Below are 16,669 nucleotides of genomic sequence, written 5' to 3'. Positions count from 1 at the left end.
AAAGTCTCATCTCCCAACACCATGGGGTGTTTGCGATGCCTCTTACCTGACCTACCCTGGAGGTAGGGCTTAGTCCCCAAGCCTTCATACAGACACTGGATCTCCCTGCCTGTCAAGGTAGGGTCACGGAACCTGCCCCCTTGCTCTCTTGCAAACGCGCTCAATTCCCCACCCTCCACCTCCATCCTTCTCCAGCATCCCACAGCCGCGGGTCTAGAAAGCCAGCAGGGTCTTTTATTACAGCTTGTCAGTGTCTCATGCCCTCCGGACAAACCCGTGCTGTCCTTTGTCTCCGGGGCCTCGCACACCTCCCCTGGCCCGGGCTCTGCTACCTGTCTTCCACCTCTCTCTCTTACTCTTGGCTCCACTTGACCTACACGTCGTCTCCGAACGTCTTTCTCCCTTTCTTCCTCTTTCCTTGCCTCTCCTTGCCTCGCCACCACCCTCCGTGCCCACCTCTGCCCAGCACTCCCACAGTGCCCACACTAGGAACAAAGTCACGCTGTTTGCGCACAACATGCCTCCCGTCGCCCCGGCCTGGGAGCGCGTCGTTCGCTGTGCCCCTCCGCGCATTCCAACTGCAGACAAAGAGTCCCCCTCCGGTCCCCAACGCGCCGTCCCGTTCCCATTCCTGAGGGTCGTAACCGTCCTGGCTGCCCCTTCCTTGCCCAGGCTCCCGCATCCCCTGCCGCCGGCTGAGTCTCCTCCTCCAGGGGGTCCCCCCACACCCCTCGTCGCGGGACGCATCCGCGCTCCCTGCTTGGCCACCACCCCCTCCCCTCGCGCTGCCCCTTCGCTCTCGCGCACGCCGCGCTCCGCCCCTCCAGGAAAGTAGATCCGGCCAGGCAGACAAAAGTTTGGGAGAAGTTGGTCTGTGCCGAGCGAGCGTGAGAGCGAGGGGGCGGGGGCCCGGCGAGTGGACGCGTGGGTCCACAGACCTGCGGACCGGACGGTCGCAGCTGCGGGCCTTGGCTATCCCGCTTCACGCCAGCAATGTGTGGAGGGACGCTGCCCCTCCCGCCGGGGGATGCTGCGGGGTCCCAGGCGCGGGGCAGCCGGGCCGCTCCCCGCTAAGCCCCGGTGCCTACCCCGTGCCCCTGGGCAACCCGAGTCCGGCTGCAGGGACCAAGTAGCCCCTGGCCGCCGAGACGCTGCGGGGTGCCGGGCGGGGAGGGGGTCGGAGGCCCCAGACCCGAGGGCATGGAGCGGTTAGGGGAGAAAGCCAGTCGCCTGCTGGAGAAGTTAAGACTGTCGGACTCCGGCAGCGCCAAGTTCGGCCGCAGAAAGGGTGAATCTAGCCGGTCTGGGGCTGAGGGGACCCCCGGGCCGGGCAAGGGGCGTCTGAGTGGGCTCGGGGCACCTAGGAAGTCAGGGTCCCGAGGAGCTGCTGGGGGACCCGGGGATGAGCCGCTGGAACCCGCCCGAGAGCAAGGACCGCTGGACGCAGAATGGAACCCGCGCAGCTCCTTTGAGACGCCGCGCTACGAAGGCTCCTTCCCCGGGGGACCGCCGCCCACTCGGGCCTTGCCTCTACCTCAGTCCTTGCCCCCCGATTTTCGGCTGGAGACCACGGCTCCGGCTCTGAGCCCCCGCTCCAGCTTCGCCAGTAGCTCAGCCAGCGACGCGAGTAAGCCGTCCAGCCCCCGGGGCAGCCTGCTGCTGGACGGCGCGGCGGCTGGCGGAGCCGGAGGAGGCAGCCGGCCCTGCAGCAACCGAACCAGCGGCATCAGCATGGGCTACGACCAGCGCCACGGGAGCCCCCTGCCCGCTGGGCCGTGCCTATTCGGCCCACCCCTGCCTGGGGCGCCCGCGGGCTATTCCCCCGGAGGGGTCCCGTCCGCCTACCCGGAGCTCCACGCCGCGCTGGACAGACTGTGCGCTCACCGGCCCGCGGGGTTCGGCTGCCAGGAAAGCCGCCACTCGTATCCCCCGGCCCTGGGCAGTCCCGGAGCACTGGCCGGGGCCGGAGTAGGAGCGGCGGGGCCCTTGGAGAGACGCGGGGCGCAACCGGGACGACACTCGGTGACCGGCTATGGGGACTGCGCCGCGGGCGCCCGGTACCAGGACGAGCTGACAGCGTTGCTGCGCCTGACGGTGGGCACGGGCGGACGGGAAGCCGCCGCCCGTGGGGAGCCCTCCTGCTTGGAGCCGTCGGGTCTCGAGGAACCTCCAGGTCCGTTCGTCCCCGAGGCCACCCGGGCCCGGATGCGAGAACCGGAGGCCAGAGAGGACTACTTTGGTGAGTAAGAGAGGGAGTGCTTATAGGAACTTGAAGGGAGCCGGCGCGGCGTTTGGGTCTCGGATTGCCCAGCGGGGTCGTTCGAGCTGGACAGCCGACGGGAGGGATGGCCGGGGGCGGGCCCCAAAGCGCTTTGACCCCTTCGCACCGATTTTCCCAGGGACACGACCCTCGTGCCTGCTAAATTCAGAGGCCTTGATTATTTTGTGAGCCGCAGTCTCCCTCCCCAGCTTCTCAGGCGTTAACGCCTTGATTGGTCGCAGTAGGCCACCTCCTAGGGGGGCATCCTAGTGCGGGTAATGAGAGTGTTCCCCCCCACCCCAGCTGGCTCCCCCTGGGCGGCGGGTGTCCCCACAGGCTTCGGCGCGCCGCGCCCCCACCCCGGCGCAGGCTCCGCCCGCAGGAATTCGGGGAATGCGCGGGTGGGGGGCGGGGCGGGCGGGCCGCGTGCGTGCCGACTCCTGCCCGGGCGCTCCAGGTGCCCGCGGGCAGGGCCCGCTGCGGCTGCGGCCGCGGGGTGGGGTGCAGGGGTGGGGTGCTCGCCCCAGCCCCAGCCGCTGTCGGGGAAATGGAACGCGCCCGGGCACGGAAGGGGGAGAACCAAGTTGCTGCCCAGCCCAGCAGGGTTGCCAGTGGGGACGTTTACCTACCTGATGGTGCTGGCCCTTGGTGCCCCCCAGCCCCCATTTACACTCCTCTCCCGGAAGTCAGAACAAAAGTTGTGAACCCTCGGGGCAAGCTCACCCCCTGGGTGAATAGCCACCCGCGTCCACCCGCTTACAATTCAGGCTAACCACAGCCTCTTCCTGTCCCTCCCCAATGTGCGGAGGAAGTTTGGGTGAATTGTGCGGCTCAGCCAGAGGGGATATTGGGGTCTTTAAGGATGTTTCAGCCCAAACTCGGGCATTACTTGATTGTGTGAGGAAAGGTGAGTTTGGTGGTGGAAGTGAAGGGCTGAGCCCCCAGGGTTGGTGGCCTTCCTCCCTTTCCCAAACCTCTCTTTTTCACCTCTCTACCTGTCTCCCTGTCCCGGACCCCCCACCGCAGAGCAGAAGGGAACTGCTGGGGAGGAAGTTCTGAGGCAGCTGGCTGGAAGGGGACCCCCCATAGTTCAAGCCCAGCTTGGGGTACATGATGCTAAATCACTTTGATCAAGGGAGACCAAGTGACAGGGCCCATTTAGCAGTTTCCTTTTGAGGCCCAGGAGAGGCAGAGCTGGGACCGAAGTCTGGCTGAACCATGAGAGCCAAAGGGCAGAGGAATGCAGTGAGTGCAGTAAATGGCAGGAAGAGCTGAAGTATACGTGGGTGCGTGCGCTGGCTTGGAGGAGGTGAGGCAGACATGCCTGGGACGCTCTCCCCTGGCCTTTGCAAAGTGTCCAAATGCTTGGGGCAGGAGTACCCTGTGGCATGGCAGTCCTGGAGCTCTCTCCTCCCAACCCCCCCTGGCATGAGGATAGGGAGTCTGACCAGGGTCAGGTGTCTCCTGGCAGAGCCTGAGAGGAGAGCCCTTTTGTTCCCATCTCCTTAGCCCCTGCTAGGCGGCCCCTCGGGAGGGCCCTGTTCCCTGGCTGCAGACTTCCCCAGCTGCCAGAGGGTGGGAGCAGGGCAGGCCCGGGCCCATCAGTTGCTGCAGCTGCTGCACAGGCTCCCAAGCCCCTGGGCAAAGCCTGGGATGGGCCCCGACAGGCAGGGAGGGTGGCAGTGTGCCGAGGGAGGGGGGAGAGGTGGGGCGGGCTCGTTGGGATCTGCTCCCCAAAGACAGGCCTGAGCCCTCACTCATGGGCCTGGAATTGGGGAGTGGAGGGAAGGAAGAACACACCCAGGAGAGGCGGCTGCTCGAGCCAGGTGCAGGCATCTTGGAGAGTGGGGGATGTTGGGATAGCGCCTTTCAGTGCTCAGCCCTGTGCCCATACCAGAAGGTGATGGGGTGGAGGGGGTGGTGTGCCAACCCAGGTCCCTGGAATACACCCCCTGGGTTCTCAGCAGCCCAGGAATCCCCTCTGATGGGCCAGATCGCCCCTCTCTCTCTCCTTGGAAGCCTGCAGTGGAGGGCGGTCATGGTGTCCCCCAGCAGTGAAGCAGTTAGACCCAAGAGACTCTGCCAAGTTGGCTCCCTCCCATGTGCTACTGACTGTCCCTCATCCTCCACCCCAAGTAATACCAAGCCCTCTCTGAGCATTTGTCCCCCACATCGAACCATGGACCTTGCTTGTCCAGAGCTTTCTCCGCAGCAGAAATGCGATGGTTTTCCTGGATGTCAGGTGCTAGGCTAGATACAGAGATGCCTGGATCTTGTCTGTGGATGAACCAGCTAAACGAGAATGGAGCAGTCCAACCAAACTCTTGCTGCATCCCAGTCCTTGTTATCCTCTCTTCCCAGAGGCAGGAAAGGGACCTTGGAGTCCCTGGTGTGGAACTGGGGGAGCCCGAGGGGAAGCTGACAATCTCTCCTCCCCCTCCACCTTCCCCCAGGCACCTGTATCAAGTGCAACAAGGGCATCTACGGCCAGAGCAACGCCTGCCAGGCCCTGGACAGCCTCTACCACACCCAGTGCTTTGTCTGCTGCTCCTGCGGTGAGTGTGCCCGCCAGCTGCTTAGGGGAGCCCAACGAGCCCAACGAGAGCAGGTGCCCCTTGTGTGTCCCCTCCTACCTGCCTCCTCCCCTCCCTGGCTTGCCCTTTCTTGCGCCTCCCCACTGCCTTGCCCAGCCTGGACTTCCGCCCTCAGGCCTCTCTGCTTGGTGGGGCTCGGGCAGCCTGGGTTGCCTGGGACGACAGTGAAAGATTGGAATGTGGGAAGGGTAGGAGGTGGGGGGGGAAATGGGCTGGAGGAGTGGGGAGTGGGGTGTGTGTGTGGGGGGGGTTTCTCTTGGCTGGTCAGAGTTCAGCCACCTCACTAGAGTGCAGGCCACTGGGGCCATGCCAAGCTGATGACATCACGCTCCAGGAATGCCCGCTGCTGTAGGTTCAGGAGGCCCACAGGAGGGGGTGCTCAGGACGGCCTTAACTCCCCCCAGCCCCCTCATTCCCCTCCACACTGCTTACCCATTCTGATTCTTTCGCTAAACCTTTAATCGCCTATCTCTGCCTGGTTGACTCCAGCGCTTGGCGCGTCCCGGCTCGCCTGTGTCTGTCTGTCCTTTCCATGGGGTCTGTGTGCCCTCCTCTCTTTCCTCTCCACCTCCCGTGATGTTCTAAGGCAGCATTGCTGAAGCCCTGGGCAGAGCTGCAAGTGGGAGATTTTGATGAGAAGAAGGCAAAAGGTGGGGAGCCGGCCCATTCTCCATCTCGGCCTCGCTCCTCCCCCATTCCTGGGTATTGATTGCACGGAAATGGGCCGCCTTTGTCTGCAGACCCTGGGTCCCTCCAAGCTTGGGGAAAGCGGGTCTGGTCCAGCCAGGAAGGAAGAGCCTGGCTGCACTCCCAAACACAGCACTTTGTCCCCAGCAGTCCCCGCAAGAGCTGGACCCTGGAGACAGGGTTTGGCCAGAGCATGGCTGAAAGGCCTGAGGGCCAGGCCTGTGCGCCTGGGATTTTCGTTATGCAAATGGCACAGCATCCAGTTCAGAGAGGCCCTAACCATCTCGGCTGGTTGGAGGCGCCAGGTGGCCTTGCTCTCCTGTTTGCTTAGTGGAGACGGTTGTAAGGGGAGGAGGGCTGGAGGTGCAGCGAGCAGAGGAGTGGGAAAGTTGGTGGAAATGAGACCAGAGCAGATTGGAATTGCATCACTCAGGCTGTTTGTGTGCCGGGGAGGGCAGGTGCCCCAGGGCACGTTCCAGTGCACTCCAGGCCCACCGCCTCGTCTGAGCCCTTCTCTGGTGTTTCCAGGCCGGACTTTGCGCTGCAAGGCTTTCTACAGTGTCAACGGCTCTGTGTACTGTGAAGAAGACTACCTGGTGAGTGAGGGCCCCCCAGCCCTGGTTCCCACGCTTGGGCCTGACCCCACTCAGCTCCAAACCGTCCTCTTGTTGGTTTTTCTCTCTCCTTAGTTTTCCGGGTTCCAGGAGGCAGCAGAGAAGTGCTGTGTGTGTGGCCACCTGATTCTGGAGAAGGTAGGTGAAGGAGGAGCCGCAGCTGAGGGAGGGGTGGGGGGCGGGCTGGAGCTGGGGGAAGGGAGAGGAGGCCAGTGACCATCCCTCCCTCCCAGAGCAGCTGGCCCCGTGACACCCCTGTCCCCACGTGACAGGCTCTGGCCTCCTGATTCTGCCCCCCCCAGGCCACCTAGCCCAAGCCAGCAGAGCAGGGTGGGAGATGGGGAAGGGTATGACTTAATCCCATTTCTTTCCCTGTTGAGCTGGCATTTTCTGTTCTGTAGAAAGGGGTATAAGGGACATTTAGTGAGTCTCAGCCTTGGCCACCTGGCTGTTCACCCGGGAAGCACTTAAAAAAAAATTAAAAAATAAAGCTACCTGCGACCCTTCACCAGAGATCATAATAAGGTGTCAGAGTGGGGAAAAAAATAATTAATTTTAAAAAATGTCAGAATGGGGAGGGATGGGAGCATCCAGGTATGGTTTTTTTTTTTTTTTTTTTTGTAAGATTTATATATTTTTATTGGAAAGGCAGATTTTTACAGAGAGAGGTCTTCTATCCACTGGTTCACTCCCCAGTGGCTGCCAACAACCACAGCTGAGTTGGTCAGTAGCCAGGGGCTTCATCTTAGTCTCCATGTAGGTACAGGGTCCCTAGGCTTTGGGCCGTCTTCTACTGCTTTCCCAGACAAGAAACAGGGAACTGGATGGGAAGTGACAACAGCCAGGACATGAACCAGCGCCCAAATGGAATGCAGACAGGCACTTGTAGGCAAAGGAATAGCCTGCTATGCCACTGTACAGGCCCCATGGGTTTTTTTTTAAGCACCTCCTTTTGGGCCTTGTGTGTGCAGGGGGTGCTTTCTGAGGGTTTCTACCTCTATGGAAAGACTCCTTGGTCTCCACAAATTACAGAGTTTTGCTCTGGGATGATGGGAGGGGCTGGCTAAGGTGGGGTACCAGGGGAGAGGGTGGGACAGGGAGGGTGGCTGAAGAGCTGGCCTGACTGTTCTGCTACCTGCGAGCCAGATCCTGCAGGCCATGGGCAAGTCCTATCACCCGGGCTGCTTCCGGTGCATCGTGTGCAACAAGTGCCTGGATGGCGTCCCCTTCACAGTGGACTTCTCCAACCAGGTGTACTGTGTTACTGACTACCACAAGTGAGTCTCCCTGTGTGGACCCCCTGGGGCCCTAGAATTCTCCCTGCACCCCAAGCACAGCTCATATCTACCTGCTCTCTTGCAGAAACTATGCTCCAAAGTGTGCGGCCTGCGGCCAGCCCATCCTCCCCTCCGAGGTCAGTCCGTCCATCCGTCCGTCTGGGTTCTCCCAAGGGACAGCCAGGGCCGCCACTGCAGCCTCTGGGGAGGGCCAGGGCACTTGCTCGCACAGCCTCACTCGGGAAGTGCTGGCGCTAAGGAATGTTCTCGCAAGAGATTCCCGTGTGACTCTGCTCTCAGGGTCACCCGCACTGACCCTGACATCCGGGCCTGGACATGTCTGACAGCCTTCCCGGGCCCCAGGCTCCGCATCTTTGATCCCAGGCCAGAGGAGATTTCCTTTGAGGGTGGGGACGTGAGAGCCCAGAGGTGGGGGTGGGGGCGCTCTGGAGAAAAATGGGAAGAGTCTTCAGGGCTGGCAGGAGGTGGGGGGGGTATGTGCAGAGGGGGAACAAGCCTTCTGGGTGTCCTTGTCCCCTGCCTGGCCTGCTTTATCTGCACTGCCTGCCCCCCTGCCCTTCCCTCTGCTCGCCGCATAGGTGGGGGAGTCCAGCAAGCCAGGGCTGGTACAGAAACGGCACTCCACACGGGACATGCTCTGGATTTGCATCTATTTGCACGCTACAGATAATTGAGAGAGAGGCTCTGGGAGCTTTTGTGTACCCCTCCTCTTGGAAAGGAGGGGTCTATGCAGGGGCAGGAGTTGTGAGGATGGAGTTGGGGGCATCCATGTGTGCCCAGCCCCACAGGCTGCCTGTTTCAGGGCTGCGAGGACATCGTGAGGGTGATATCCATGGACCGAGATTATCACTTCGAGTGTTACCACTGTGAGGTGAGTGCAGTTGCTGACTACTGGGAGACTTGGCTCCTCCCCCTCTCCCATCATCTCCCAGTCTTACACAGCCAGCCTTGCAGGGGAACGGTGTAAGCCTCAGAAATCCTGGAAGGTTCCCGTTCCCTTGACTGATCTTCACTCCCCTTCCTGTCCTCCAGCTCCTCTCCATGGTCCTAGTTTGTCTAGTTCCTTTTGAATCTGGCTTCCCCTGGGCTTAAATTCTACCAGACCAGGCACTCCTGGTAACTTCTAGAAATGGGGGTTTAGCTCATTATTCCTGCTGCAGCAGCGCCACCTGGTGTCCAGCTGGGGTATTTTCTCGGGCCCTCCAGTCTGGGTTGATCCCGTCCCCCCTGCTCCCGGGTGTCCAGGTGACATCCCAAGGTGCCCTGGAGCGGAAGTGAAGCGGGTGCCTTCTCCCCCCAGGACTGCCGGATGCAGCTGAGTGATGAGGAAGGCTGCTGCTGCTTCCCACTGGACGGACACTTGCTCTGTCACAGCTGTCACTTGCAGCGGCTCAACGCTCGACAGCCCCCCACCAACTACATCTGAGCCGTGGGCCTCACCACTGCCGTCACGACCATGACAGACTCTTCTGGCCGGCAGGCCCTCACAAGGCCAGTCGAGGCAGGGGACGCGCTCTGCGGACCTGGCAGAAGAATCCACATAGAGAGGGCCCCAAGGGCCAGACACCCAAAGATTCCAACATTCCAAATGGATTGAAGAGGAGCCGCCCTCCGAGTGCCAGGGTGGGGGTGACCGGCCTGCTTTCCATGTCTAGGAGGGCTCAGCTCCTTTCTGAACAGTGTCTGAAGTTCATGTTTGTGCATGAGGCGAGCATGTTCTGGTTCTGGGTGATGGGAGGAGAGGCCGTCCCGGGAGCTTCTTGCTCTCATGCCCCCACACGTGCCATCAGGTGTGGAAGCAGCCAGGCATTTTCTTTAGTATCCTGTCTGTTACCTGGTTGAAGAATTGCCAATCCCAGTCCTTATTCATGAGTTATTTCTTGGCTGCCTTCTCCAGTGGACCAGGAGAGTGCCCCATCTCTGCGGGGTGCAGGGACCTGCTCCAGGTGGGCCTGCTGCATGGATTGCCTGTTTCTCAGGGACTCTGTGGGCCTGGGGAAGCCGAGTGGGTGTCTGTTCTTCCCGGCTGGGGAGGTGAGGAGCAGGTGTGGGCGTGACACTTGCTGATTGCGGCGTCCCGTCCCAGGAGTTATAAGCCAGCCCCACGGCTGAGGGTGTGCACATGTCGGTGCATTTGTACACACACGTGCACACACACACGTGCACTCTCACTCCCTTCTCAGGTCAGTGTCACACTCAGTCCTAAGTCTTTCAGACCCGCCACCACTCCTAAACAACGAGTTTTGGGGGTGCTGGCAGCAGAAGAACCAGTTTGATTTGGTTCTAGTCATTTTGGCTGAAACTAGTTCACCTAAAGCTAGATCTCTTAACCAACTCACAAATGTATTGGCTTGAAGTCCAGCTCACTTAATGACCAATTCGGGGAGTGTTTTTATGTCCACTTAGGTGTGCTCTTTTTTTGTCATGCTTCAGGTGTTTCAAGAATTTCTATCTACTCATTCAAAAGCTCTTCTGAGTTATTCTCAGCAACAAACATTTTATCAAATTTGCAGCACTTTGTAAATGAAAATATTGCTTTCTACCTTATGGATGTCTTTTTCTATGTTATCTAATTTTCAACCACTTTTTTTTTTTTTTTAAGAAAAGTTTAAAGTTTCTAGCAATAAATACAATGGGTGCAGACATGGTGTGTATCATTTTTATGTATCATGTAAACCGATATCCTTTTACAAGTGAGATGCCTGCTTGGGGGATCCGGAGGCTGGGCTGGGCTGGGCGTGGAGGGGCAGGCGGGAGTTGACTAACGGGAGAGGTTGTCCAGACCACGACCACAGAAACAATCCCAGGGGTCCTCTGCTCCATCCTGGAGAGCTGCAGCTTTGATAACCATTTCTGGCCAGGTGGCTCTAGGTGAATTTTTGGTTTGAGACATATTCAACAGACAAGCCTGGCAGCGAGGACTCCTAAAGATGTGAATGGGTAAATCGCACATGTGGTTGTTTCTTCTCCCACCTGTGGGGGTCCTGCCAGCCCACCTGGGAGTTAGATCCAAGAGGCCTCTGACATAGGAGGGGACAGTTCAGGAGAGGTCCTTTTGGAAGGGAGGAGAAATGTGGGGAAGCTGGATGACCTACTTGACAGTGTAGACTGATTCTTCTAAGGTAGGACTATTCAATTGGTGGTCGTGAAGACCTGGGACCCTGGGATGTTGTTTGTGCAAACTGCTGCAGGCCTGGAAAGTCCAGACACGCTCGCACACCCATCCCTCTGGTTCTGTGCTGGCCTCTGAGGCTCTTGTTCATACTCTCGCTGTTTGACCCCTGGGTTTCTGATTTTGGCTTTCATCTGTTCCAGGCCTGCCTGGCTCAGGCCTTTTCAGGTGTCTGCCGATCTGACTCAGTCCCAGGACTTCCCAGGGCTCTTGTCCCTGCCACAGTTCTTTCTTCCTGAGGGAAGCTGAGTGATACCCAGTGAGAAGGGCGGCCTCTCCCTTCTCCACCCCCCGCAGGTACCCAAGGGCAGCCTGCATCACAAGTGTGCCCTTCTTCCTGTTTGCTGGGAGATTGTTCCACTTTAATATTTCTGTTTAGTATTTACATTTCATGGGAGGGGGACAAGATCCAAGGAGTACGGCAAAAGGTGGGTCTTGGCCAGCTGGCCCCTGATTCTCCTCCACAACCACGGGTCCTGAGATGGGGAAAAGAGAAAAGTGGAAGAAATGAGGGATCCAGTCCGTGTTCCTAGGTGAGTAGCACAGAGCAGGCGTCAGCTCGCTGCACCAGCCTGCCCCTGACAGATGCTGTCAGGAGGGAGGCCGCCGAGGCTTTTCTCTCTGCCTTACTCCTTGGAGCCTTGACTGTCTCCCCTGGCACGGCCTGGGGCTCTCCAGGCCAGGGAAATGGTAAGATTCCATTTATAGTCAGGCTGGGAACTGTCCTGTCAAGGAGGAGGTGGAGAAAGCTATTTCTAGACACATAAAGCCAGTTGCTTGAGGTCCTTGAGCTAAGACCTATAACTAAGGGAATAAAGGAGCGAAAGGAGAACAATAGGAGTGAAATGAAAGGACTGGATCGGGTTGGAGGGGATCAGGTGGGTTTGAGCATTTATATCTAGTTTTGTTTAAGAAGCATTACCGGGCCCAGCAGCGTGGCCTAGCGGCTAAAGTCCTCACCCTGAATGTCCCGGGATCCCATATGGGCACTGGTTCTAATCCCGGCAGCTCCACTTCCCATCCAGCTCCCTGCTTGTGGCCTGGGAAAGCAGTCGAGGACAGCCCAATGCTTTGGGACCCTGAATCCGTGTGGGAAACCCGGAAGAGGTTCCTGGTTCCCGGCTTCGGATCGGCACAGCACCTGCTGTTGCGGCTCACTTGGGGAGTGAATCATCGTACGGAAGATCTTCCTCTCTGTCTCTCCTCCTCTCTGTATATCTGACTTTGCAATAAAAATAAACATTAAAAAAAAAAAACAGCATAATTCCCTCCCCTCCACCACAGTTCTCTCACTCAGTCCTCTAGTTTTTCTTCTTTTACTCAAAAGGCAGATTTATGGTGACAGATTTTCCATCCACTGGCTAACGATGGCCACAATGGCTAGACCTGAGTTGACCCCAAGCAGGCAGCCACCTTCAGGTCTCTTTCATGGTTGCAGAGGTCCAAAGACTTAGGTGATTCTCCATGTCTTCCCAGGCCATTGACAGGGAGTTATGTCAAAAGTGGAGCAGCTGGGACACGAACCAGTACCCATATGGGTTGCTGGTATTGTAGGTGGAGGACGAGCCCTCTATGCCACCATGGTAGCCCCCTTTCAGGCCTCTTTCACTTCTTCCTGCTTAAGGGAAACCTGAGACTGGGCTGTTGATTGCACAGGGGCTCTTGGAGTATCTTATTCAGCCATGGTGGTGAAGGAGAAAGATCTGGCCTGGGAAATATGGGCAGATTGTTACCAGAACACAGACAATCTCACTGTGATGATCCAACAGGCATTAGAGGCAAATTCTGCTCGATTTCACTTGGAAAGGATACTGTGGGGGGAAGCTGGCACGGTGGCATAGTAGGCTAAGTGTTTGCCTACAATGCTGGCATCCCCTATGGGAACTGGTTCCTGTCCGAGCTGTTCCACCTTTTTTTTTTTTTTTTTTTTTTTTTTTAAGATTTATGTATTTGTTTATATTGGAAAGGCAGAAATACCGAGAGAAGGATATACAGAGAGGAAGGTCTTCTGTCCACTGCTTCACTCCCGAAGTGGCCGCAACGGCCAAAGCCAAAAAGGAGCTTCTTCCGGAAAGAAGGTCCTGGCTCCTGGCTTCAAATCGGCTCAGCTCCAGCCACTGCAGTTAACTGGGAATGAATCAACGGATGGAAGATCTTAAATTTGCCTTTCCAATAAAAAATAAATAAATCTTTTTTTTTTTTAAAAAAAAAAGTACATTAGGAAATGTGAAGGAAGTATACTGCTAGGGAGCCCTTGCCCTTGAGGAGGTCATGGTCTAGACAGGGACAAACATATACAGAAAATGACTTGAGGAGATTGCAGTCAACATGTCAACAAGGGCCAAGTAATTGTTACAATAAAAGACCCAATGCTGCAGGATACAGAGTGAGGATGAGTGGAACCTGGTCAGGTTGAGTCTCCATCAGAAGGTGAGAGCCAACAGTGTAAATCCTGCCCCCGATGCTTGGAGTCTATGTTTTCTAAAAATAATATTAATTGGAACCCTGGCTGAGGAAGGGAAATGTCAGCTAATAGGGTGGAAGTAACGAGAGCGCTGGAAAGATGGCATTTTGTAAACTTTAACACATTTTTTGATTCTGGTAAAAATTATTCACTGAGACCAAAAACACAGGTGAATGCTGATACATGTCCTGACTTCCTTACTTCTTCCTTGTTAAAGATTTATTTATTTTTATTGGAAAGTCAGGCTTACAGACAGGAGGAAATGTAGAGGAAGATCTTCCGTCTGCTTGTTCACTCTCCAAGTGACTGCCACAGCCATTGCTGCACCAATCCAAAGCCAGGAGCCTTTTCCAGGTCTCCCACGCGGGTGCAGGGTCCCAAGGCTTTGGGCCATCCTCGACTGCTTTCCCAGGCCACAAGCGGGGAGCTGGATGGGAAGTGGAGCAGCTGGGACATGAACTGGCACCCATATGGGATCCCAGCACATGCAAAGTGAGGACTTAAACCACTAAGCTATCACACCAGGCTCCACGGTATAATTTTTTCTTTTTTAAAGATTTATTTATCTGAAAACTAGCATTGGAGAGAGAGAGAGGAATAAAAGGAGGCGGATTTTCCACCCAGCAGTCAGGAACTTCTGGATTTCCCCATGTAGGTCCAGAGGCCCAAGCACATGGGCCATTCTCTGCTACTTTCCCAGATGCACAACTAGGGAGTTGGATGGGAAGTGGAGCATCTGAGACTCAAACAAGTACCCACAAGAGATACCAGCATTGCAGACTGGCTTAACTTGCTGTGCCACAGCACTGCACATGTAAGGCAAGCACTTCAGCCACTAGGCTACCGTGCCGGTCCCTCCGTCTGGATTAACACACTGATTAACTATCTGGTTCCAAGAGACTTCTGGGTCTGCAATGTCTGATTTGGATGAATCACATGGGCTCCCTATCCACACAGACTTCCACCATGAATCATTCCAAAGAACCAAGAAATCAGCATGATCACTCAGCTGGCTAAATCCTCTCGCATGCACTAGGATCCCATCTGGGTGCCAGTTCCCATCCTGGTTGCTCCACTTCTCCAGCTCTCTCCTTGTGGCCTGGGAAATAGCGGAGGATGGCTCAAGTCCTTTGAACGTGGGAGACCTGGAAGAAGCCCCTGGCTTCAGATGGGCTTAGCTCCTGCTGTTGTGGCCACGTGGGGAGTGAACCAGCAGATGGAAAAATTTTCATCTCTTCTTCTCTCTATAAATCTGCCTTTCCAACAAAAATGAATAAATAAAGCTTTACAAAAAATTCTTCCCAGGGCCTGGCACAGCAGCCTAATGGCTAAAGTCCTTGCCTTACACGTGCCAGGATCCCATTTGAGCGCCAGTTCGTGTCCTGGTGGTCCTGTTTCCCATCCAGCTCCCTGATTGTGGCCTGGGAAAGCAGTCGAGGACAACCCAAAGTTTAGGGACCCTATATCCAAGAGGGAGACCCAAAAGAAGCTTCTGCCTCCTGATTTCAGATCGGCTCAGCTCCAACTGTTGTGGTTGCTTGGGGAGCAAATCAGTGGATGGAAGATCTTCCTCTGTCTCTCCTTCTCTCTGTATATCTGACTTTCTAATAAAAAATAAATAACTGCCCAAGAAAATCACCAATTCCGTAATTCCCTGTGCCATTTTTTTTATAAGGCAGTCTAGTCATGGGAAACCCCAGATGTAGTAATCTCCTCAGGCATCGTGGTTATATACTGTAAATTAGCTAAGCAAAATTTCTCTTTGGGAACAGGAACACATAGAGCAGATTAAATTTGCTAACAGTCTGGAGGTTTTTTTGTTTGTTTTGAAAAGACGTATTTATTTATTTAGGAAAGGCGGATATACAGGGAGGAGGAGAGACAGAGAGGAAGATCTTACGTTAAGTTGTTCACTCCCCATGTGTCCACAATGACCAGAGCTGAGCCAGTCCGAAGCGAGGAGCCAGGAACGTCTTCCAGGTTTCCCACGTGGGTGCAGGGTCCCAAGGCTTTGAACCGTCCTCGACTGCTTTCCCAGGCCACATCAGGGAGCTGGATGGGAAGTGGGGCCACCAGGATTAGAACCGGCACCCATATGGGATTCCGGTGCATGCAAGGCAAGGACTTTAACCATTACGCTATTGCGCTGGGCCCAAGATTTATTTATTTATTTATTTATTTATTTATTTATTTATTTATTTATTTATTAAAGATTTATTTATTTTTAATGAAAAGGCGGATATACAGAGAGGAGTAGAGACACAGAGGAAGATCTTCCATCCGATGGTTCACTCCCCAAGCAGCCACAATGGCTGGAGCTGCGCCAATCCGAAGCCAGAAGCCAGGAGCTCTTCCAGGTCTCCCATACAGGTGGGATCCTGGTGCATGTAAGGCGAGGACTTTAACCACTAAGCTATTGGGCCGGGCCCTAACATATTTATTTTTATTGGAAGTCAGATATACAGAGAGAAAAGAGAGAGAGGAAGATCTTCCATCCAGTTGTTCATTCCCCAAGTGTCCTCAACAGCCAGAACTGAGCTGATCCGAAGCTAGGAGCCAGGGGCCATCTCCAGGTCTTCCATACAGGTGCAGGGTCCCAAGGCTTTGGGCCGTCCTTGACTGCTTTCCCAGGCCACAAGCAGGGAGCTGGATGGGAAGTGGGGCTGCTGAGATTAGAACCGGTGCCAATATGGGATCCTGGTGTGTGCAAGGCGAGGACTTTAGCCACTAGACTATCGTACTGGACCCTGTTTGTTTTTTGTGTAAGACCCTGATTGTAGCAGGCATTTCAAAATTCAGTGCATGATTTTCAAGCAAGAAGCTCCAAAGGCCCTTTGGCCTCGGGTCTATTTCTCCCACAGGTTTCCACACAATGTTGAAAGGAGAGAAATCTTCATATGCAGCTCCGTGTAAGGCAATGTCAGCATCAGTTTGAAACGCAGGGAAATACTTTTATCAGCCCGGCACATGCTCCTGCATAACGGGCAGCATACTCAATCCTTCTAACAAGAACTGCCCATGTGGCACTTGTTCGCATCCAGCTTTTCAAAATGATATGATGCTGCCTTTGCTGAATCCATTTCTTCTGTAGTCTCCTATCCCTTTGGTAAAAATTGTTTCAATCTGTCCCATTTTGGAGCCAAATTTCTCAGCTTTTCTTCGCGATCCAAAATGTGCTGTCAGGCCTCGTTTATATGTTCGATCACAGTAGTATCTCAAAGTAAAACTGGCCTGGCTCCAGCTTGTTGGGGGGAAGAGACAGGCCACCCTAAAAGACACAAAGCACTGGGTCTGAAGTCTTTTTGTAAATGTGAAGCAATGGCACAAATGGCACATTAAGAACATTTGTTCTGGAAATTTCCTTTCATGTCATAGGTTGATTACGTATTTTCTTTATTCACTTGTTTTCTTCTTAAATCATGTACTTAACAATGGGCATGAAATGCTCCAATGTGATCATCAATAGTGTGGTTCTGAATACCTTAATTTTCCAGTGAACATCCTTGAAAATAATTTCATAATCTCTCGACTGCATGGAAACTCCTCTTTTTCACAAAACTGGTTTCTTGGTCTACAATAT

General features: G+C 55.4%; 1 protein-coding gene across 2 annotated transcripts; it reads left to right on the top strand.

Annotated features, from left to right (window-relative positions):
• The first annotated feature begins 848 nt into the window (after positions 1-848).
• Positions 849-9,518, top strand: AJUBA (ajuba LIM protein). 2 transcript variants are annotated; one of them, XM_004584682.2, is made up of 8 exons: positions 849-2,239; positions 4,714-4,815; positions 6,070-6,137; positions 6,231-6,293; positions 7,302-7,432; positions 7,518-7,569; positions 8,256-8,324; positions 8,754-9,518. In XM_004584682.2, exons 1-8 carry the CDS (start codon positions 1,201-1,203, stop codon positions 8,877-8,879), a joined length of 1,650 nt encoding a protein of 549 aa, XP_004584739.1. In that variant the 5' UTR covers positions 849-1,200; the 3' UTR covers positions 8,880-9,518. The 2 variants fall into 2 exon arrangements, with proteins under 2 accessions (XP_004584739.1, XP_058522190.1); XM_058666207.1 differs by lacking the exon at positions 849-2,239 and adding an exon at positions 3,514-3,569.
• The last annotated feature ends 7,151 nt before the right edge of the window (positions 9,519-16,669 follow it).

This window comes from Ochotona princeps, chromosome 6, assembly GCF_030435755.1.
Source record: "Ochotona princeps isolate mOchPri1 chromosome 6, mOchPri1.hap1, whole genome shotgun sequence".
NCBI lineage: Eukaryota > Metazoa > Chordata > Mammalia > Lagomorpha > Ochotonidae > Ochotona > Ochotona princeps.
Note: the sequence above shows the minus strand (reverse complement) of the source record. Positions and strands in the feature narration are given on the sequence as shown.